Below are 23671 nucleotides of genomic sequence, written 5' to 3' on the forward strand. Positions count from 1 at the left end.
ATTTGATTGAGCTCACTCACTGTGTTTTTTGGGGTATAACAGGTAGGTACTAGGCTGTGTTAACTTCGTCAACAAAAATAGTGACTACAATATTCGTCAAACACCTATTTTACAGTGGCAATTGGTGAGACTATAACTAACTAAATAGACCCAGAAAAAAATAACTAAACAAAAATGATTTTTTATTTGAGTTGACTAAAAACGAGACAAAATGATCTCTGTGACTAAAATCGGACTAGACAAGAGTTTTTGGAGAGATTGAGAGCTTTTCAGTGATGAGCACAATACATTTTAGCAGCACAGATGCGCAGTTCTGTTCAGCAATGGGAAGGACGCGCCACACCCGGCACACACAGCCTACATCAGCTGGTGAGCTGCGGGGGAGCAAGCGATGAGTGTGGGCAGACTCCGGCTCGGAATTACACACATCGCGCAGGCAACTCTCTTGCTTCCAAGTAGCTAACCAGTCACCACCAGCCTTCTAGTCAGCTAGCCTTTGCCTGGTTAAGAAACACAAGCTGCCGTACAACATTTAAACAATAGCAGCATTGAGTTTAATAGTAAAATGACATTCTAGCTATGTTTTTTCATCCCTTGAGTATAGAAAAGTAGGCAGTCTTTTAATTTGTAGTCTCGCTCACCACTGCATTTCATAGCCAGGTTCTGTAGCCAGCGTAGCCAAGTCTCCCCCTTTTCCTCAGAGAAAATGGTTTGGTTCTAGCCCTTACCGTTCAAAATAAAAATACATATTTTTATTGTGCATTGTAGGGACGCATTTTACATTCATGAAGCATATCGCGGGCTGTTCTAAAACTAGGCTACTTGAGGACCGGACCGTTAACCATTTGTTTAGACATTTTACATTACATTTACATTTTAGTCATTTAGCAGACGCTCTTATCCAGAGCGACTTACATGAGCAATTAGGGTTAAGTGCCTTGCTTAAGGGCACATCGACAGATTTTTCACCTAGTCGGCTCGGGGATTAGAACCAGAGACCTTTCGGTTACTGGCACAACGCTCTTACCCACTAAGCTACCTAGACTACACCTTGTTCAGTCATGTTACCTCATTAGCTAGCTAGGGGAGTTGAGACTCTGTAGCTCAGCTGGTAGAGCACGGCGCTTGTAACGCCAAGGTAGTGGGTTCGATCCCCGGGACCACCCATACACAAAAAAATGTATGCACGCATGACTGTAAGTCGCTTTGGATAAAAGCGTCTGCTAAATGGCATATTATATTATATTAAAGTGACTCGACTCTCTCCCTCTCTGCGCTTCTGTGTTTGATTGGTTTGTATGTAATGTGCAATATCTACAGTGAGGGAAAAAAGTATTTGATCCCCTGCTGATTTTGTACGTTTTCCCACTGACAAAGAAATGATCAGTCTATAATTTTAATGGTAGGTTTATTTGAACAGTGAGAGACAGAATAACAACAAAAAGATCCAGAAAAATGCATGTCAAAAATGTCATAAATTGATTTGCATTTTAATGAGGGAAATAAGTATTTGACCCCCTCTCAATCAGAAAGATGTCTGGCTCCCAGGTGTCTTTTATACAGGTAATGAGCTGAGATTAGGAGCACACTCTTAAAGGGTGTGCTCCTAATCTCAGCTTGTTACCTGTATAAAAGACACCTGTCCACAGAAGCAATCAATCAATCAGATTCCAAACTCTCCACCATGGCCAAGACCAAAGAGCTCTCCAAGGATGTCAGGGACAAGATTGTAGACCTACACAAGGCTGGAATGGGCTACAAGACCATCGCCAAGCAGCTTGGTGAGAAGGTGACAACAGTTGGTGCGATTATTCGCAAATGGAAGGAACACAAATGAACTGTCAATCTCCCTCGGCCTGGGGCTCCATGCAAGATCTCACCTCGTGGAGTTGCAATGATCATGAGAACGGTGAGGAATCAGCCCAGAACTACATGGGAGGATCTTGTCAATGATCTCAAGGCAGCTGGGACCATAGTCACCAAGAAAACAATTGGTAACACACTACGCCGTGAAGGACTGAAATCCTGCAGTGCCCGCAAGGTCCCCCTGCTCAAGAAACCACATATACAGGCCCGTCTGAAGTTTGCCAATGAACATCTGAATGATTCAGAGGAGAACTGGGTGAAAGTGTTGTGGTCAGATGAGACCAAAATCGAGCTATTTGGCATCAACTCAACTCGCCGTGTTTGGAGGAGGAGGAATGCTGCCTATGACCCCAAGAACACCATCCCCACCATCAAACATGGAAACATTATGATTTGGGGGTGTTTTTCTGCTAAGGGGACAGGACAACTTCACCGCATCAAAGGGACGATGGACGGGGCCATGTACCGTCAAATCTTGAGTGAGAACCTCCTTCCCTCAGCCAGGGCATTGAATATGGGTCGTGGATGGGTATTCCAGCATGACAATGACCCAAAACACATGGCCAAGGCAACAAAGGAGTGGCTCAAGAAGAAGCACATTAAGGTCCTGGAGTGGCCTAGCCAGTCTCCAGACCTTAATCCCATAGAAAATCTGTGGAGGGAGCTGAAGGTTTGAGTTGCCAAACATCAGCCTCGAAACCTTAATGACTTGGAGAAGATCTGCAAAGAGGAGTGGGACAAAATCCCTCCTGAGATGTGTGCAAACCTGGTGGCCAACTACAAGAAACGTCTGACCTCTGTGATTGCCAACAAGGGTTTTGCCACCAAGTACTAAGTCATGTTTTGCAGAGGGGTCAAATACTTATTTCCCTCATTAAAATGCAAATCAATTTATAACATTTTTGACATGCGTTTTTCTCGATTTTTTTGTTGTTTGCCCACTGATCATGTCTTTGTCAGTGGGCAAACGTACAAAATCAGCAGGGGATCAAATACTTTTTTCCCCCTCGCTGTATTTCGGCTAAATTAGGAATTTACATGGCCATATAATTATTGTACAGCGCATTCGAAAAGTATTACATTTACATTTTAGTCATTTAGCAGACGCTCTTATCCAAAGCGACTTACAGTTAGTGAGTGCATACATTTTTCATACTGGCCCCCCGTGGGAATCAAACCCACAACCCTGGCGTTGCAAGCGCCATGCTCTACCATCTGAGCTACAGGAGGCCGGTTCGGACCACATTTTGTTACGTTATAGCCTTATTCTAAAATAGATTAAATAAAACATTTTCTTCATCAATCTATACACAATACCCCATAATGACGAAGCAAAAAAAGGTTTCGAAATGTTTGCTATTTTATTACAAATAAAAAAACTAATACCTTATTTACATACACTACCGGTCAAAAGTTTTAGAACACCTACTCATTCAAGTGTTTTTCTTTATTTTTACTATTTACTACATTGTAGAATAATAGTGAAGACATCAGAACTATGAAATAACATATGGAATCATGTAGTAACCACAAAAAAGAACTTTGAAAGTTTATTTGAGTGCAGTTGCAAAAACCATCAAGCCCTATGATGAAACTGGCTCTCATGATGACCGCCACAGGAATGGAAGACCCAAAGTTACCTCTGCTGCAGAGGATAAGTTCATTAGAGTTACCAGCCTCAGAAATTACAGCCCAAATAAATGCTTCACAGAATTCAAGTCACAGACACATCTCAACATCATCTGTTCAGAGGAGACTGTGTGAATCAGGCCTTCATGGTCAAATTGCTGCAAAGAAACCACTACTAAAGGACACCAATAATAATAATAATAATAAGAAGAGACTTGCTTGGGCCAAGAAACACGAACAACGGACATTAGCCCGGTGGAAATGTGTCCTTTGGTCTGGAGTCCAAATTTGAGATTTTTGGTTCGAACTGCCGCGTGATGTGGATGAACGGATAATCTCTGCATGTGTATTTCCCACCGTAAAGCATGGAAGAGGTGGTGTTATAGTGTGGGGGTGTTTTGCTGTTGACACTGTCTATGATTTATTTAGAATTCAAGGCGCACTTAACCAGCATGGCTACCACAGCATTCTGCAGCGATATGCCATCCCATCTGGTTTGGGCTTAGTGGGACTATCATTTGTTTTTCAACAGGACAATGACCCAACACACCTCCAGGCTGTGTAAGGGCTATTTGACCAAGAAGGAGAGTGATGGAGTGCTGCATCAGATGACCTGGCCTCCACAATCCCCCGACCTCAACCCAATTGAGATGGTTTGGGATGAGTCGGACTGCAGAGTGAAGGAAAAGCAGCCAACAAGTGCTCAGCATATGTGGGAACTCCTTCGAGACTTGGAAAAGCATTCCAGGTGAAGCTGGTTGAGAGTGTGCAAAGCTGTCATCAAGGCAAACGGTGGCTATTTGAAGAATCTCAAATATAAATATATTTTGATTTGTTTACCACTTTTCGGGTAGTAATGTGTTATTTCATAGTTTTGATGTCTTCACTATTATTCTACAATGTAGAAAATAGTATAAATAAAGAAAAACCCTTGAATGAGTAGGTGTTCTAAAACTTTTGACCGGTAGTGTAAGTATTTAGACCCTTTGCTATGAGACTCGAAATTGCACTCAGGTGCATCCTGTTTCCATTGATCATCCTTGAGATGTTTCTACACCTTGATTGGAGTCCACCTGTGGTAAATTCAATTGATTTGGAAAGGCACACAACTGTCTATATAAGGTCCCACAGTTGACAGTGCATGTCAGAGCAAACACCAAGCCATGAGGTCGAAGTAATGGTCCGTAGCGCTCCAAGACAGGATTGTGTCGAGGCACAGATATGGGGAAGGGTACCAAAACATTTGTGCAGCATTGAAGGTCCCCAAGAACACAGTGGCCTCCATCATTCTTAAATGGAAGAAGTTTGGAACCACCAAGACTCTTCCTAGAGCTGGCTGCCCGGCCAAACTGAGCAATCGGGGGAGAAGGGCCTTGTTCAGGGAGGTGACCAAGAACCCGATGGTCACTCTGACAGAGCTCCAGAGTTCCTCTGTGGAGATCAGAGAACCTTCCAGAAGGACAACCATCTCTGCAGCACTCCACCAATCAGGCCTTTATGGTAGAGTGGCCAGACGGAAGCCACTCCTCAGTAAAAGGCACAACAGCCCGTATAGAGTTTGCCAAAAGGCACCTAAAGGACACTCCGACCTTGATGAAACAAGATTCTCTGGTCTGATGAACCCATGATTGAACTCTTTGGCCTGAATGCCAAGCGTCACATCTGGAGGAAACCTGGCACCATCTCTACGGTGAAGCATGGTGGTGGCAGCATCATGCTGTGTGGATTTCTTTCAGTGGCAGGGACTGGGAGCCTAGTCAGGATCAAGGGAAAGATGAACGAAGCAAAGTACAGAGAGATCCTTGATGAAAACCTGCTCCAGACTGGGGCGAAGGTTCACCTTCCAACAGGACAACGACCCTAAGCACACAGCCAAGACAATGCAGGAGTGGCTTCGGGACAAGTCCCTGAATGTCCTTGAGTGGCCCTGCCAGAGCCCGGACTTGAACCCGATCGAACATCTCTGGAGAAAATAGCTGTGCAGTAACACTCCCCATTCAACCTGACAGAGCTTGAGAGGATCTGCAGAGAAGAATGGGAGAAACTCCTCAAATCCAAGCTTGTAGCTTCATACCCCAAAAGACTCAAAGCTGTAATCGCTGCCAAAGGTGCTTCAACAAAATGCAGAGTAAAGGGTCTGAATACTTATGTAAGTGTGATATTTAAGTTTATTATTTTTAATACATTTGCAAAAATTTCTAAAAACCTGTTTTTGCTTTGTCATTATGTGGTATTGTGTGTAGATTGATGAGCAATAAAAACAATTTAATCCATTGTGGTCCTCTGTAGCTCAATTGGTAGAGCATGGCGCTTGTAACGCCAGGGTAGTGGGTTCGATCCCCGGGACCACCCATCCGTAAAAATGTATGCACGCATGACTGTAAGACGCTTTGGATAAAAGCATCTGCTAAATGGCATATTATTATTATTTTAGAATAAGGCTGTAACTGTGGAAAAAGTGAAGGGGTCTGAATACTTTCCGAAGGCGCTGTACATTCTTATATGTTTGTCATTTTTCTGCTGTTGGGAAGAAAATGATGTTATGCAGAAAGATATGTTGGTAGGACAAGGATATGTATGTTTGTGCACATGGAAGTCAGTGATTTATGTTTACTATAGGTTTATGAGGCAATACAAATGTGATGTGACAAAATGTGACTAAAATGAAAGGGCATTTAGTGGTCTAAAATGTACATTTTAATCATTTAGCAGACACACTTATCCAGAGCGACTTACAGTAGTGAGTGCATACATTTTTCATACTGGCTCCCCGTGGGAATCAAACCCACAACCCTGCCGGTGCAAGCGCCATGCTCTACCAACTGAGCTACAGGAGTGATAAAGAAATGTGTGAGTAAGATATGACTAAAATGTCACACCCTCAGTTAAACTAATAATGTATAACTAATTAGTAGACTAGAGCTTAGAGAGTTAATCAAATGTGTTTATATCCCAGCAACAGAGTACGATTGAAACCAATAACAGGAGACTGGTTCAAAAAACACACAGGGAAAGGAGAGTATGAAAAGGTTTCAGAATATTCTGAGGACGGCGATATCTAAGGAATGCAGCCTGCCCGAGCAGGGAGTAGATTATGATAAGAACGTATGTGTGTGTGACCTGATGGTCAGGAGAGCAGAGGAAAACATGAGCTAGACCCAGGTGTGAACTTACAAGACATGTACAGTGGAAAAATACAGCCCGCCTACAGCGGGGTGGGATTTTTTCCTCTAACGTGTGCGTATAAAAATATTGTATGACCATTTTGTTGCAGAGCGCTCTCATGAATAAATATGCTGACCATTGCAGGATTGAGTCTTTGTTTAATTTATTCAAACTAAGAGATTTACAACCTTTTGGGAATCATTCAAAGACTTAAGAAGTAGTTGGCTTCAACCATAGAGATAACAAAATTCTCGTGACAAGGAGGCCCACTGTTTTACTCCTTTGGACAATAATTAGACTAAATCATTATTCAAAATGACAAAAATTTGACTAAGACTTAATTATATTTTTGTCAAAATGACTAAGACTAAAATACTCTAAAAGATTGCCAAAATTAACACTGTTACTAGGTATAGCCTGGTACCAGATCTGTAAGTGCTTTCTTGCCAGCTGGCATCAGTGGTTTCTTTCAGCACAATTATTCAGAAATTAAAACAATATACATCATCTGCACAGAGGCCATTGTCACGGCACAAACAGTTCTGGGACCAGGCTAGGGTATGATGGGTGTGGGACAGATCTGGGACCAGGCTAGGGTATGATGGGTGTGGGACAGATCTGGGAGCAGGCTAGGGTGTGGGACAGATCTGGGACCAGGCTAGGGTATGATGGGTGTGGGACAGATCTGGGACCATGTTAGGGTATGATGGGTGTGGGACAGATCTGGGACCAGGTTAGGGTATGATGGGTGTGGGAAGTTATCCTATGAGGAGGTCGATCCGCTCACCTGTGGCCAGGAGCGTGGAGGTGGGGTCAAAGGTCATGCTGGCGATGGGCACGTTGTGGATGGCCCTCCAGGAGCGTGTGCACTGGGCCTGCTTCCAGTCCCATTGCTTCAGCAGCAGAGCCTTGCTGGCTGTTACCAGGATCTGAGGAGGGAAGGAGGAATGGATGGAGAGAAAGGGTGAGGGATGGAGAGTGAGAGGGGGGTAAGGGAAGAAGAGGGAGGAGAAAAGGGGAAGTAAGGGATGAAGGGAAGAGAGGGGATTAAAGGTGTCCACATGCTTCCCAGCTGCAACAGTTCGGTCAAGTTTGTGCATATATTATGACAACATTTTGTAACGTTTTAGTTCATTTTGCACTTTGGTGAGGTTTTTTTGGGCTGTTCGGGCACACACACAAATTCTGGAGGCAAGCCGAAGTTCGGAGCCAAAATCTACAACCCTTCGTCGGTGATTGGTCAACAGTAGGGATTCTTCAAGAAAGTATTGTCATTCAAGGAGTGACGACTTGTTTTCATGCAAAAGGCGCCAGCCTAACTGAAGCATACTGATGCCTTTAGTTAGTCAAACTAAATACTGAGTATGAAACTAAGGCTGCTTTTACACAGGCAGCACAATTCTGATATTTGTGTGACTAAATTGGTTTCTCAACCAATCTGATCAGATCTTTTGCGACCAATTGGGCAAAAGAACACAACTGTGCTGCCTGTGTAAATGCAGCCTTAGTTATGGAACAGCACATCATATTATGTCAAATGTTTTACCTCATCATCAAGGCTGAGGGCGAATGATGTAATGTCCTCCTGATCATCCTGCAATCACAACAGTGATGGAAATGAGAATCTGTGCAGACATGAAATTAATGTCTAATCTAGCTACACACGAGTGTTTAGAGAGAGAGAGGACAGTCTCACCTGTTCAATACTGTGAACAATCTTCCCTGTGACGATTTGCAAGACGTTGACACGTGTGCCACACGTACAAAATATGTATTTCTCATCTTTACTGATCTGTAACGTAGGAAAACATTGAAATACCATAAAATATATGTCAACGGTATAACTTAGCTAGCTAATTATATCTACAGTAACGTTGGATAGTTAGCTAGCTAACTATTTTACAGAGGGAGGTAACTATCAGTGATAAACAACTTACCTGTACTTTTCCTCCCTTGTAGAATGGTTCGATAGTGCTGGAAACAGCATAGCTACATGCAGAAGAAAACAACGGTAATTTAGCAATAATTTGTAAGTCGCTCTGGATAAGAGCGTCTGCTAAATGATGTAAATTTAAAGATAGCTAGGATTTGCCCGGCGTTAGCTAGCTCAGTTAGCTAGCTAGCTATCCACGTGAAGTGCGTTCGACTTACTTGGTCTTGAACTGGAGACTGCTGTTTGCCATCTTGCTTTGGAAGACGTGGGTAAAACCCCACGATTTTACAGTTTAAAGACAGATGAACTGATTTCGATCACTTGTTGTTAGAATTCATTAGCTCCGATCAACAAAATCCCACATGTGTCGTTCAAGAGGTGGCTTTCGGTCGCTCACATTGTACGTCATACGACAGCGAGCGTGGATAAAAGCGCACGACAAGGTGATTGGCTAGAATGCAAACGTTTTGGGTTTCTTTGCAATAAGAAAAGCCAGGAGGAAAAAACTCGATAAATGTTCAAATTTTATATGCAGAAAGCTAAAAGGATCCTGAATATAAATGTATACATATGGTGCATTTAATTGATTTAATACAAATAAAATGATGAAAAAATAGCCACATTTCCCACACCTGTAACCGGTGACAATACAATCGAGAAGAGATGATACTAGACTAAAAACCTATTCAAAACGACAAAAAGTTCTCATTCACAGCTAGGGGATTGACGACTGGTGCTAGAACATAAGGGAAACGACACGGCTTACTACAATTTACATCAGTTTCGTGCTTTATATATGAATAAATATGAATATGTCAGTGCGCATGGTCACTCCTTCATGTTACGACAGGAATGTTCATCTGCGTGTATGTTCTCTGAGTTGCCTACATCAGTGTGTATGATACGTTATTAGACAACAGGAATGGAAACTAGCTGAACAGGGGTGATTACTATGGTGAGTAAATAACTTAATAACTATATTTGTAACTTGAGTAATCAAAGTTGAGTATGCTATTGACAATAGGTGTAAATTGATTATCTAATATTTTCTGTTATAATAAATATTTTGTATTATTTCATGGCTTTATTGTTTTACTATTCTTTTTGATTTTAATACTCTTTACAAATATTGAACGGCATTTGTCATATTGTGATGTTTGCGGGCAGACATTCACTTTTCCTTATATTTAAAAACAGAGGCACTACCAAAATATACTTGTGCTCTGAAAGCCACTACAGAAAAGATTGCAAGGGGTGGGGGTTAAAAACACACTTTTTAAAATCAATTATGACAAGCTGAACATTTAAAACGTTCTTAGTTATTTCATGTTATTCCTAGTTAGGAGAATAAACGGAACTATTTTGTTTAGTCACATGGTCTATCTCATATTATGACGTTCCAGAACAAGTCTATTGTGACTGCTCATGGGTGACACACTGAATTGTTGACATTATTATGGGCTGGCAGTGGCCCTTCTTTAGGCTAAATATTCATCATTACAAACCAGAATTATAGACTTTCTCAGATTGTAACATCTTTATTCTGCTCTTGTCTCAGTGCACTTTGGTACTCTGGATAAAATAATCTGTGAAATGCATGTGTAAAAAAAAAAAGAAAAAGAAACGAAGAAGAAGAAGAAGAACTTATCAATATAAAGTATAAATAAAGTAAAGACACTGTAACTGTTTTATTGTTGTGTTCAGGCCGACCCAGACATGTCTTCGCAGAGTGGGGGTTATGATGTGGAGCTGTTCGTAGAGACCCCAGACTATGACCTGATCTGCACCATTTGCCAGGGGGTCCTCAGGTGCCCAGTAAGAGCTGCATGCCACCACATCTTCTGCAAGAAATGCATTTTACAATGGCTGAAGAGGTACTGCCCGTGACTCATCACAAGCAAACATAATTGCGTCCATAGATCATGGTTGGATGAAGAGACAGTTTCCCAGACAGTTTCTCCATTGAAATAGCTTCATAGTCCAATACTATAGGTTTAATCTGTGTCTGGGAAACTGTCATCATCATTGGTTTAATTTAGGCTACAGCAGAATAATAACCTATTTATTACTGTAGTAACGAATATACTAATAACTATTACTACAGGCCTATACTACTACAATGTAAATATGAGACATTTTGGGAGAGTTTGTAAGTGATGAATATTCATAATTTTTCTTCAGGTGCAGACAGCAGACCTGCCCCTGCTGCAGAAAGCCTGTCAACCAGAGCTTGATATTTGCAATGTTCAAGCTAAGCAAGGCAATCGGTCGCCTAAAGATCAAGGTAAGTCAATGTAAATGTTTTGTTAGAGAAAAAACACACACTTGGAGCAACCTAATCTCTTGTAGCAAACATCTGCTTACTTGCCCCTTGGGTGTGTTCATGCTTAATCTCATAGAGCCAGACAAGTGTGCCTCTGAATAGTGCATATACTCCGACAGTCTGGCACGCGAGATTAGCACATGCTAACTTTGCTTACAATAAGTATTAATGGACAATCAGATACTCTTGTTAAAAGCTGGCATTAAATATGTAACAAACGTTTTGTTATATAAAAAGGTACTGAAAAGTCACCAGATGTGGGTCTTATAATTACACTTTGACCTCTGGGTCTTATAATAAACATATACTGTACTTACAGTGCATTCTGAAAGTATTCAGACCCCTTGACTTTTTCCACATTTTGTTACGTTACAGCCTTATTCTAAAATTGATTAAATAAATAAAAAATCTTCATCAATCTACACACAATACCTCATAATGACAAAGCGAAAACAGGTTTTTAGAAATTTGTGCAAATTTATAAAACATACAAAACAGAAATACCTTATTTACATAAGTATTCAGACACTTTGCTATGAGACTCGAAATTGAGCTCAGGTGCATCCTGTTTCCATTGATCATCCTTGAGATATTTCCACAACTTCATGGGAGTCCACCTGTGGTAAATTCAATTGATTGGACATTATTTGGAAAGGCACACACCTGTCTATATAAGGTCCCACAGTTGACAGTGCATGTCAGAGCAAAAACCAAGCCATGAGGTCGAAGGAATTGTCTGTAGAGCTCCGAGACAGGATTGTGTCGAGGCACAGATCTGGGGAAGGGCACCAAAAACATTCTGCAGTATTGAAGGTCCCCAAGAACACAGTGGCCTCCATCATTCTTAAACAGAAGAAGTTTGGAACTACATAGACTCTTCCTAGAGCTGGCTGCCTGGCCAAACTGAGCAATCGGGGGAGAAGGGCCTTGTTCAGGGAGGTGACTAAGAACCTGATGGTCACTCTGACAGAGCTCCAGAGTTCCTCTGTGGAGATGGGAGAACCTTCCAGAAGGACAACCATTTCTGCAGCACTCCACCAATCAGGTATTTATGGTAGTGGCCAGACGGAAGCCACTCCTCAGTAAAAGGCACATAACAGCCCACTTGGAGTTTGCCAAAAGGCACCTAAAGGACTCTCAGACTATGAGAAACAAGATTCTCTGGTCTGATGAAACCAAGATTGAACTCTTTGGCCTGAAAGTCAAACTTCACATCTGGAGGAAACCTGTCACCATCCCTACGGTGAAGCATGGTGGTGGCAACATCATGCTGTGGGGATATTTTTCAGCGGCAGGGACTGGGAGACTAGTCAGGAAAGATGAACGGAGCAAAGTACAGAGATACTTGATGAAAACCTGCTCCAGAGCACTCAGGACCTCAGACTGGGGCGAAGGTTCACCTTCCAACAGGACAATGACCCTAAGCACACATCCAAGACAACGCAGGAGTGGCTTTGGGACAAGTCTCTGAATGTCCTTGAGTGGCCCATCCAGAGCCCAGACTTGAACCCGATCGAACATCTCTAGAGAGACCTGAAAATAGCTGTGTTGCGACGCTCCCCATCCAACCTGACAGAGCTTGAGAGGATCTGCAGAGAAGAATGGGAGAAACTCCCCAAATACAGGTGTGCCAAGCTTGTAGCGTCCTACCCAAGAAGACTTGAGGCTGTAATCACTGCCAAAGGTTCTTCATCAAAGTACTGAGTGAAGGGTCTTTGTCATTATGGGGTATTGTGTGTAGCTTGATGAGGGGGAAAAAAACAATTTTATCAATTTTAGAATAAGGCTGTAATGTAACAAAATGTGGAAGATGTCAAAAGAGGTCTGAATACTTTCCGAATGCACTGTACTCCTTACCATTTCACCTCTGCCCTTCTCCTGTCCCCCATCTTTTCCCCCAGTGTAAAAACGAGATCCGTGGCTGCCCGGATACCTTAGCCCTGTCGGAGCAGTACTGCCACAGCATGAGCTGCCTGTTCGAGCTCATTCCCTGCCCCTACCAGGGCTGCCGTGCCCAGCTCCTCCGCAGGGACCTGGATGCCCACGCCAGGCACTGTGAGCACTGGAGCCAACCCTGCCACATGGGCTGTGGCACCGTGCTGTCCCACCGCACCCAGGCCCAGCACAACTGCTACAGGCAGCTGAGGCATGAGTACGAGGCCAGGCAGAGGAACCACCGGGCCATCGCAGCGGCCCTCCAGAGGAAGATGAGGAGGATGCAGAGCACCATGGCCCACATGAAGAGGCAGATCGGCCTGATCTGTGAGAGCCTAGAGGTCATGGACGAACTGGAGGAGGAAGAGGAGGAGGACCTGGGTGAAACCAGCGGTAGTGGGAGTTTCAGTAGCAGTAACAGCAGTCCCTGAGTCCTGATGCAATGTATTTACATTTATAAAAATGACTCACACACACAATTATCTCTGCACTGGAACTGTTTAGGACTATGCAGATTTTATTCCTAGCACCACAAGTATGAAAGACCTGTGGAAATGGAATGTTCAGAGATGGACTGCCTCAAATAGCACATTTAGTCATAATTGCTTTGAGGGTGTGTTGATAATGAAACTTAAAACAATTTTGTACTGTGGCCTTTTACAATTTGATTCGTAAAGGATTATATATTTTATAAATAAAGTCAGCAACCTTTAACCAGTGTGATATCATTATACATATGTACAGTGGGATGAACAAGTATTTGATAACCTGAAAAATCGGCAGTGTTTCCTACTTACAAAGCATGTAGAGTTCTGTCATTTTTGTCATAGGTACACATCAACTGTGAGAGACTAAATGTAAAACCAAAATCCAGAAAATCACATTGTATGATTTTTAAGTAATTCATTTGCATTTTATTGCATGACATAAGTATTTGATACATCAGAAAAGCAGAACTTAATATTTGGTACAGAAACCTTTGTTTGCAATTACAGAGATCATACGTTTCCTGTAGGTCTTGATCAGGTTTGCACACACTGCAGCAGGGATTTTGGCCCACTCCTCCATGCAGACCTTCTCCAGATCCTTCAGGTTTTGGGGCTGTCGCTGGGCAATACAGACTTTCAGCTCCCTCCAAAGATTTTCTATTGGGTTCAGGTCTGGAGACTGGCTAGGCCACTCCAGGACCTTGAGATGCCTCTTACGGAGCCACTCCTTAGTTGCCCTGGCTGTGTGTTTCGGGTCGTTGTCATGCTGGAAGACCCAGCCATGACCCATCTTCAATGCTCTTACTGAGGGAAGGAGGTTGTTGGCCAAGATCTCGCGATACATGGCCCCATCCATCCTCCCCTCAATACGGTGCAGTCGTCCTGTCCCATTTGCAGGAAAGCATCCCCAAAGAATGATGTTTCCACCTCCATGCTTCACGGTTGGGATGGTGTTCTTGGTGTTGTACTCATCCTTCTTCTTCCTCCAAACAAGGCGAGTGGAATTTAGACCAAAAAGCTCTATTTTTGTCTCATCAGACCACATGACCTTCTCCCATTCCTTCTCTGGATCATCCAGATGGTCATTGGCAAACTTCAGACATGCGCTGGCTTGAGCAGGGGGACCTTGCGTGCGCTGCAGGATTTTAATCCATGACGGCGTAGTGTGTTACTAATGGTTTTCTTTGAGACTGTGGTCCCAGCTCTCTTCAGGTCATTGACCAGGTCCTGCCGTGTAGTTCTGGGCTGATCCCTCACCTTCCTCATGTTCATTGATGCCCCACGAGGTGAGATCTTGCATGGAGCCCCAGACCGAGGATGATTGACCGTCATCTTGAACTTCTTCCATTTTCTAATAATTGCGCCAACAGTTGTTGCCTTCTCACCAAGCTGCTTGCCTATTGTCCTGTAGCCCATCCCAGCCTTGTGCAGGTCTACAATTTTATCCTTGATGTCCTTACACAGCTCTCTGGTCTTGGCCATTGTGGAGAGGTTGGAGTCTGTTTGATTGAGTGTGTGGACAGGTGTCTTTTATACAGGTAACGAGTTCAAACAGGTGCAGTTAATACAGGTAATGAGTGGAGAACAGGAGGGCTTCTTAAAGAAAAACGAACAGGTCTGTGAGAGACGGAATTCTTACTGGTAGGTAGGTGATCAAATACTTATGTCATGCAATAAAATGCAAATTATTACTTAAAAATCGTACAATGTGATTTTCTGGATTTTTGTTTTAGATTCCGTCTCTCACAGTTGAAGTGTACCAATGATAAAATTACAGACCTCTACATGCTTTGTAAGTAGGAAAACCTGCAAAATAGGCAGTGTATCAAATACTTGTTCTCCCCACTGTATATGCACATTCTACATGTGACAATAAAAACACATTTTTGTATCTGTTTGCATGAAACGTTACTTCCAGGAGGTCCCATGTTGGCCCTTACTGGCTTTAATAAACCACTGCAACTATATATATGTTCCACATGGAACAGCGCTCACCAACCACAGGAACATGCAATTCCATAATAAGATATTGTCTTTATTGTGTTATTATTATAATACAACTCCCATATTTGTATGCATGGAAGTCAATATATTTAAGCAATAAGTCACGAGGGGTGTGGTATATGGCCAATATACCAAGGCTAAGGGCTGTTCTTAAGCACGACGCAACGCGGAGTGCCTGGATACATCCCTTAGTCCTGGTATATTGGCCATACACCACGAACCCCCGAGGTGCCTTATTGCTATTATAAACTGGTTACCAACGTAATTAGAGCAGTAAAAATAAATGTTTTGTCATATCCCTGATGTGCCACGGTTGTCAGCCAATCAGAATTCAAGGCTCGAACCACCCAGATTATAATAAAAAATATTTCATAGAATCCAGAAGTTTTATCATACAGATTACAGGGCGTAGAAAATATCGCGAGGTTTGCCCTCATATAAATTCAAACCGAACAAGACTGGGGCCTTCTTCCTGTTATACAGAACACGTAAGTGAAATGGCGAGCAATTCCTCATGCAACAAAATCTAGAAATATCTCTGTGATCTCTGGACAGACTGCACTATTTGATGGTAGAAATCCCTACCTGTACTGTTAACAGTTAATTTAGAATTAAATGGAAAAATATGTGCTTAGGCAATTAATGATATTTGTGACTGAAGGCTATACCGGTTCCTAGTTAGCGCACATAGCAACAATACACTATCGATGTGGTACTCGTGTTTCTTTATGGTGTTTACTGTACAATATGTAAATGTATCTTTCAGAAAACCTAACTATGTGACGCCAACATTTATTACATCCGTGTTTCTTGTCCTTCAGTGTTTCATTCGCTAGCCAGTGCGCTAAGCAATTCCACGTGCCATGATGTTGATTGGGCCTTGTAAACGCGAATTTAGGTAGCTCATCGTTACTTATTCTGACACCTGACGTTTGATCGTTTCTTTCTCAACAGCAAATGGCGGACAACGCCGGTGGAGAACGTGGAGGTTTCCGTGGAGGTTTTGGCAGTGGCGACCGGGGTCGTGGTCGTGGACGCGGCAGAGGCCGTGGTCGCGGTCGTGGACGCGGTGCCAGGGGTGGCAAGTCCGAGGACAAGGAAGTGAGTTGACAACCTTGAGCCCTTGTTTTTCTTGCTGTTAACAATTATGGCAGAGCCTCTGATCACGAATGGAGTCTACACTGGCACGAGTGACATTGCATGTGCAATATGTGGGGTTGATGTTTTTAATTAATAATTCAAGTGATGCTTAGTCAGCAATTTTGAAAACCTACACAAGGTGTTGAATCTGCAGACCGTTGTCAGCGAGGCTTGGCCTGGAGTGGCTCTGTTCTTTCCTGTAGTGTCTGCTAGAGAGAACTGAGATGGTTTGAGGCCCTGCCATGTCTCCTCCATGGCAAGGTTATAGGTAATTCTCTGACAACTAATAGTTGGTGGTCCTGTGGCTCAGTTGGTAGGCCATGGTGCTTGCAACGTCGGGGTCGTGGGTTCGATTCCCACTCATATGAAAATGTTGCACTACTGTAAGTCGCTTTGTATAAGTGTCTGCTAAATTTAAACGCTTGTTCTTCCAGTGGGTGCCAGTGACCAAGCTGGGCCGCCTTGTCAAGGACATGAAGATCAAGTCTCTGGAGGAGATTTATCTCTACTCCCTGCCCATCAAGGTAAATGACAACTTAGCGGATTCCATAGTTGTTCATGCTCTTTTGAAACCGAAAGCACTATGGGTAGCTCACTCCCACGACATGTTTATAAAAGTAGTGTTTCCGTCACTGCATCCTGCATTTGCTGAAAGCGTTTTTACCCCCTTGGTACAGGAGTCTGAGATCATTGACTTCTTCCTGGGGTCCTCGCTGAAGGATGAGGTGCTGAAGATTATGCCTGTCCAGAAGCAGACCAGGGCTGGCCAGCGCACCAGGTTCAAGGCCTTTGTTGCTATCGGCGACTACAACGGCCATGTGGGCCTGGGGGTGAAGTGCTCCAAGGAGGTGGCCACCGCCATTCGAGGTGCCATCATCCTGGCTAAGCTGTCAATTGTGCCTGTGAGGAGAGGATACTGGGGGAACAAGATCGGCAAGCCCCACACCGTGCCCTGCAAGGTGACCGGTCGTTGCGGCTCTGTCCTGGTGCGTCTGATCCCTGCGCCTCGTGGTACTGGCATTGTGTCTGCCCCCGTGCCCAAGAAGCTGCTCACGATGGCTGGCATCGACGATTGCTACACCTCCGCCAGGGGCTGCACTGCCACTCTAGGCAACTTCGGTAAGAAACCTACACTGAGTTTGACTTATTTTCAATGTTGTTTTAATGGGTATTATCAGTGCAGCCGCATCCCCCCTCCTAGCTCTGCTCAGCTTCACCCATCAGTGGTGTAGTTGTCGTTAATCGGGAGGCAAACTAACGAGTATGGTAATGCACGGCAGAAAGACTTCCTAATAGTCTCTTCTGTTCCCCTTTTCTGTGCTCAACAACCAGCCCCAGTCACTGCAGCATCATAGTCAGGTAAATGTTAGTTAATTGATGCTAACTGTTTGTCTTTACAGCCAAGGCTACCTTTGACGCCATCTCCAAGACCTACAGCTACCTGACCCCTGATCTTTGGAAGGAGACAGTCTTCACCAAGTCTCCCTACCAGGTCAGTTCAAAAGCCTTGATGCCCTCAATATTCATGGTAATGGTTTGGGTTTATAAAGCCCTTTTACACGTTTTAAATGTTGCCTTTGTATTGCCCGTTCATTGTCTCAAAAGTGAATGGGTTACTGAAGGAGGCATACAGTAATGCTTGTGGTTGTCTTTGAGGGGTGCCCACCGAATCCTTTCAATACGATCAACTGCAAGCACACACAACTGAAGCTAGAAATGATAGATCTAATGTACAAATGGGGGGGTCTAGAGCTGTGTTGCTGTGAAGTGGAATGTGATATATTGTTGAACACTAATGGACATGGTTCTTCACAAATCAAAACTGGGTGACGTTTATTGACAGTAAGGAACTTGGATGTGTGAAACTGTCTATTTTGTGTCCTGCAGGAGTTCACCGATCACCTGGCCAAGACCCACACCAGGGTGTCTGTGCAGAGGACAGCCGCAGCTGTCCCGGCATCCTCCTAAACACTTTTGTACAGTGGATTAAATAAAGGGTATAACACCAATACTATCTTCTCAAACTGATGTGCTGTATGTGGTTATAATATTGAATGATGAATCAAGATGTAAGGTTTTAAAGCTGAGGGCTAGCTAGTTCATGTGTGAAAAGTGATAATGGCAAGATTTAAACTCTATTTTGGGCCTTTTGACCCCATGGTGAATTATTACTTCAAAGTAATGACTTCAATGGCTTAGTGCCCTCCTTCAAATCTGGACATCAACGCCACTATTCGTCCCAATAAATCGGACTGATTTAGACCTTGGAAACCAGGTGGGTGCAATTAATTGACCTCAGGTTAAGATTTGAATACCTCTGGCTTAGTTGCTGGTTCCCAAATTCTTCGTACATACTGGGTGCAATAAATTGTAGGTTTACATTTTAGTCATTCAGATGCTCTTATCCAGAGCGACTTACAGTTAGTGAGCGCATACATTTTCATAATGGTCCCCCGTGGGAAACGAACCCACAACCCTGGCTTTGCAAGCGCCATGCTCTACCAACTGAGCTACGGGGACCTACTCTTACACCTGCGGTCCTTAGTCTGAATGAGACTACTGTAGCATACTTACATTGGCCAGTACTATCAGTGAGTGCTAACGTTGAAAATAATTGGTACCTGGCATTTATACAAAACACAGTGCCTTCAGAAAGTGTTCACACCCCTTGATGACAATTTGTTACGACCTGAATATTACATTGATTTTCACTGGCCTATAATACTCCATATCGAAATGGAATTGTTATACATTTTTTAAATTAAAAAACTGAAACATCTTCAAGTACTCAACCCCTTATGCCAAGCCATAAGTTCAGAAGTAAAAATGTACCAAAGTTTCATGGACTTGTGTGAAGTAAGTGTACCATGATTATTTCTTTTTTTACCGACTACCTTATCGCTGTACCCCACACATACAGATGTCCCTCAGTTGAGCAGTGGATTTCAACCAAAGACCAGGGAGGTTCGCCAATACTTCGCAAAGGGCACTTGTTCAGTGGGTTGAAATAAAAAAGTAGACATTGAATATCCCTGTGAGCGTGAATTAAGTTACTAGTTACACTTTGGTTGGTGTATCAATACACCCAGTCAATACAAAGATACAGGCGTCCCTCCTAACTTAGCGGTTTCCTTCCACTCAAACAACTGAGGGATTTCACCATGAGGCAAATGGTGCCTTTAAAACAGTTAAGGCTGAGAACTGTGGATGGATCAACATTGTAACTCCACAATACTAACCTAATTGACAGTGAAATGGATGCGTGTAAGAATACAAATATTCCAAAACATGCACCCTGTTTGCAGTAAGGCACTAAAGTAAAACTGCAAAAAAGACTTTACAATGGCTGTCTAGCATTATCAACAACCAACTTGACAGAGCTTGAAGATTTAAAAAGAATGTGCAAAGCTCTTAAAGACTTACCCAGAAAGACAGCTGTAATCACTGCCAAAGGTGATTCTAACATGTATTGACTCAGGGGTGTGAATACTTATGTAAATGAGATTTCTGTATTTAATTTTAAATACTTGTGCAAAAATGTCAAGACATGTTTTCACTTAGTCATTATGGGGTATTGTGTGTAGTTGGGTGAGAAACATTTAATCCATATTAAATTCAGGCTATAACATAATGTGGAATAAGTCAAGAGGTATGAATACTTTCTGAAGCCATTGTTTGATGCAGCCACAGTGCCATTTATCCATTTACGTTTTGAGGTTGGACTTGTCAGCATGTGTTACACCTGTGCTGGTTGCCATCTTATTAATGAGGTGTTTCACCTGTGCTGGCCCAGGTGCTATTTAAGAGTGGTTGGCCCAGTGCGCCAGTGGTCTTGATACATGCAAAAAATCTATTGAAACTGTTTTGAATTCACAGACTATAGACAAACCAGCTTTCTTTTAGAACCAGATAATGAAAATTTGACTGCTTTAAAAATGACTTGCGTGTTCTGTGGGGTAAAACCTCCTGTTCCGATAGATGTGCCATCATGTAGATTTAATCATGACTGCTCAATGAGAGATCTACATTTCACAACGTTGCACCTCTTGATTGTGACCAAGGTGAATCCCATTTGCTTCCGATTCTTTGTGTTCTGTGTCACCTTGAAATGAGAATATTCAATGCTTCTATAATAATAATATGCCATTTAGCAGACGCTTTTATCCAAAGCGACTTACAGTCATGTGCATACATTTTTACGTATGGGTGGTCCCGGGGATCGAACCCACTACCCTACAAGCGTCATGCTCTACCAATTGAGCTACTGAGGACCACTTGATGTCTGAGCTTCTCTGCTCAGACATCAATGCGTTTTGATCAAGTGAGGTGCAGGGACGAGCAATCAAGTTAAATACATGAAATACATGAAGATTCAGCACTACTTGTGGCAGTCTACTTGCACCATGCAGCCCAATTTTGTGGGACCAGACCACAATAGTTCCCATTTGAGAATGGTTTGAGTTCTGGAGAAAGCAAAAAAAAAAAAAAAAACTGCTGGAGTCGAGGGTAAATGCAGCACATTCAAATAGTTGTCTGTTACTACAGCTAAACAATGCAATGAGGACCATTTTTTCTCTCCAATAAACATATTTACTCTACATTTCATACATAGGCGAGAGACTTGGAACAGTGATTAGGGGTTGCATTGTCTAAGCTTCCGCCTCGGCCGCCATCATCCTGTCTTTCTGCTTCATCAGACATTTCCTTGAGCTGGCATAGGCTCCCAGATCCCCATCTACAACAGAGGAAGAACAACAGTTTGACAATGCAATGGAACAGTTGCCTCACAGCCTTACCGTTTCTGCATTCCACAAGACTGCAGAAAATTCTGACGGGGAGGGGTCATATTAAATTATTCGTATTGGAGAAATTCAGGAAGCAGCACCTCAGTTTCTAAATGTTTTCTCCCATTGGTGCCTACTGAACACAACCCAATTATTGACACCTGGAGTTTTCCAGGTTTGGGTCTGTTGATCTTTTCTCTCTGGCATCAGTGTGTTTTTTCATCAGTATTATTCAGAAATTAAAACATCATACATCATCTGCACAGATTCAACAACAGGTGCCGTCACTGGTTGCATGTGAAAAGTTGGAGGTTCGAGCGAAGCATAGGCCTAGCTGTCATTCTTACCCTGTAGATGCTAGGGATGTGCTATCAACAGTGTTACTGCCATATTGGCAACACTGAATGGTAGTTGAGGCATGACTGAGTGAGTGGTACTTACAGCGTGACTGGTAGGCCTTGGCCACGTCGGCAAACTGCTGCAGCTCCTTGGAACAGTTCTGGTGGTAGCTGGTACCCTCCCTCTGCTGGCAGGCCCTCAGACGCTCCTGGACCACCTTCACTATCTCCTGGTCCACCTTACTGAGGGGGGAAACACAACATAAGCTGTTAGGAACAAGGGTGGTTGTGAATACGCCAAACTGGACAAAACAGGACGTGCCGATGAATGGTTAAAAGCAGCGTGTAATACATTAATCTCTTGGGGTCGGACTAGGTAAGGTCAACTCCACAGTAACCGATTGATGCCGACTCAGATTTTTCATAAAACAAATGACTTACTATGACTGATATGTGGTTGCCCCACCTAGCGATCTTAAGATTAATGCACTAACTAAGTCGCTCTGGATAAGATGGCCGACCTTTCGTTACAGTATGTCTTGTCCTTTAATCCAGTCAATGGGTTTTTCCTCATAATGAGAGTTGGTGTAGAGGGGTGTCAAACTTCTGAAGAACCACAGTGTTTGCTGGTTTTCACTCTTTCTTTTAATGTTTCAGACTGGAAAACCGTGACTTTGGACTTCCAAGGTAATCAATTACCTTAATTGGGAGGAAAGTAAAGCCAGAGGCACTGCAGCCCTTGAGCTTGAAAGAGGAATACTTACTGATCTCTCCTCCACTGCATCTCAGCCTCATAGTAACAGGTGTAGTCTCCCTCTGTGCACTCGGTCAGCTCGGGGACACGGCGGAACTTCTGATGGTAGTAGTTGTACTTGTTGCCTGAGTGGATACCCTCCACAAGTTCTGTTGAGAGATGAGGGGAGCATGTCAACACTGACCTCTTGTTGATCATGTGGTACAAAGTACTTAAGGAGTCCTATTGCTCACTGATCTCACAAGACAGGATTGGTGAAAGCTATGTGGAACATTGGCTTTATGTTAGATCAGTGATATCACTGGAAAAAGGTGAAGGATGCATTTCTAGACCATGAATTACAGTAATAGGACATTTAAGTAGTATCTAGCGAGTGTCAATTGCATTGCGCTGCAAACATTATGCATTACACCTGAATAAACCGTAACTAAAACTGCAACACACATAGCTACCTAGCTAGGTAAATAGCATAACAGCAACACTTGCTAGTTTAGCTAGCTTGTTAGGTAGCATTAGCTAAAATAATACATTTCTCTGCAGTGCACATTCATCTAACATTTGAAATGCTGAATTATGATTATAAATATGTTTTGTCCATGGTCGGTCTCCAAATAGTCTTGCCACGCGAGACTAGTCTCCTCCACGTATCACGCTAGATAGCCAACATTAGCTAACTGAATCAATTTATCTGCAGTGCACATTCATCTGACATTTGAAAGTGTTAGCAACACCACCGATGGCTTAGTTATGAAAATCATTGGCAACACGTTAGCCTAGCTAGCTAGCTAGCTCACCTCTGAATGTGGTGACAGGGAGGTCCACGGAATAATAGAAGAGTTTAGTCAAAATCAGGGCTGGGTTGGGAAGGGTCGTCTGCTTGTCCACGACGGGAGTCTGGCGGGGAGGCTCCGGGTACGCATCTTTATCATAGTCCGACGGCATTTTGCTGTCTTCTGTTAGAGAAAAACAAGAAATCTCTTCAATTCGACCTCGTCTACGCACCTGCGCATGCGTGGGAGGAACAACATGGCGTTGGAGGTCAGTTAGAAATAAATATAAAATGTAATATGGTGAACTTAAATTACCAAAAAAAAATGATTTATATGTTTTGTATGCACCCTTTATCTCGAATATTGCGTTTACATTTCTTTCATTTTTCAAGCAGAGGTCGAAGGTAAAAGTTCAGCATCGAGAAAATGTGTGGTCAGAGAGGAAAAGGCGACCCTGACCCCAAATCTGTCCAAAATAAGACCAATGCGTTTCTGTGGGTTTATTTTGGACCTAAGCTTGGCGCCTGCCTTCCCGCCTTTGG

General features: G+C 43.1%; 4 protein-coding genes across 4 annotated transcripts in view; 2 read left to right on the forward strand and 2 right to left on the reverse strand.

Annotated features, from left to right (window-relative positions):
* The window catches only part of LOC311143878 (transducin beta-like protein 3), a 42588-nt gene extending 33578 nt beyond the window's left edge, over positions 1 to 9010 (reverse strand). The window contains exons 1-5 of the mRNA XM_084179749.1: positions 8812 to 9010; positions 8598 to 8649; positions 8357 to 8452; positions 8207 to 8254; positions 7448 to 7589 (exon numbers count right to left, since the gene is read on the reverse strand). Of these exons, the coding sequence (XP_084035875.1) occupies positions 7448 to 7589; positions 8207 to 8254; positions 8357 to 8452; positions 8598 to 8649; positions 8812 to 8843 (370 nt within the window). The 5' untranslated portion in view covers positions 8844 to 9010. The remainder of the gene's footprint in view (positions 1 to 7447; positions 7590 to 8206; positions 8255 to 8356; positions 8453 to 8597; positions 8650 to 8811) is intronic.
* A 494-nt stretch (positions 9011 to 9504) lies between these two features.
* On the forward strand, positions 9505 to 13282 carry LOC311139785 (RING finger protein 151-like; the record flags this gene model as incomplete). Its single annotated transcript, XM_084174734.1, has 4 exons — positions 9505 to 9548; positions 10298 to 10467; positions 10775 to 10877; positions 12818 to 13282. Exons 1-4 carry the CDS (start codon positions 9546 to 9548, stop codon positions 13280 to 13282), a joined length of 741 nt encoding a protein of 246 aa, XP_084030860.1. The 5' UTR covers positions 9505 to 9545.
* Positions 13283 to 15808: 2526 nt separating this feature from the next.
* LOC311147942 (small ribosomal subunit protein uS5) lies at positions 15809 to 18494 on the forward strand. Its single transcript, XM_084184790.1, has 5 exons — positions 15809 to 16444; positions 16918 to 17007; positions 17161 to 17602; positions 17884 to 17975; positions 18371 to 18494. The coding sequence occupies exons 1-5, from the start codon at positions 16301 to 16303 to the stop codon at positions 18449 to 18451; spliced, it is 849 nt and encodes a 282-aa protein (XP_084040916.1). The 5' UTR covers positions 15809 to 16300; the 3' UTR covers positions 18452 to 18494.
* A 1970-nt stretch (positions 18495 to 20464) lies between these two features.
* Positions 20465 to 23658, reverse strand: LOC311147950 (NADH dehydrogenase [ubiquinone] 1 beta subcomplex subunit 10-like). The gene is made up of 4 exons (XM_084184801.1): positions 23154 to 23658; positions 22370 to 22508; positions 21709 to 21848; positions 20465 to 21218 (listed from the first exon to the last, which is right to left on the reverse strand). The coding sequence occupies exons 1-4, from the start codon at positions 23299 to 23301 to the stop codon at positions 21133 to 21135; spliced, it is 513 nt and encodes a 170-aa protein (XP_084040927.1). The 5' UTR covers positions 23302 to 23658; the 3' UTR covers positions 20465 to 21132.
* Positions 23659 to 23671: the final 13 nt, after the last annotated feature.

This window comes from Coregonus lavaretus (genome assembly GCF_964263955.1).
Source record: "Coregonus lavaretus genome assembly, chromosome: 2".
NCBI classification, from domain to species: Eukaryota; Metazoa; Chordata; class Actinopteri; order Salmoniformes; family Salmonidae; genus Coregonus; species Coregonus lavaretus.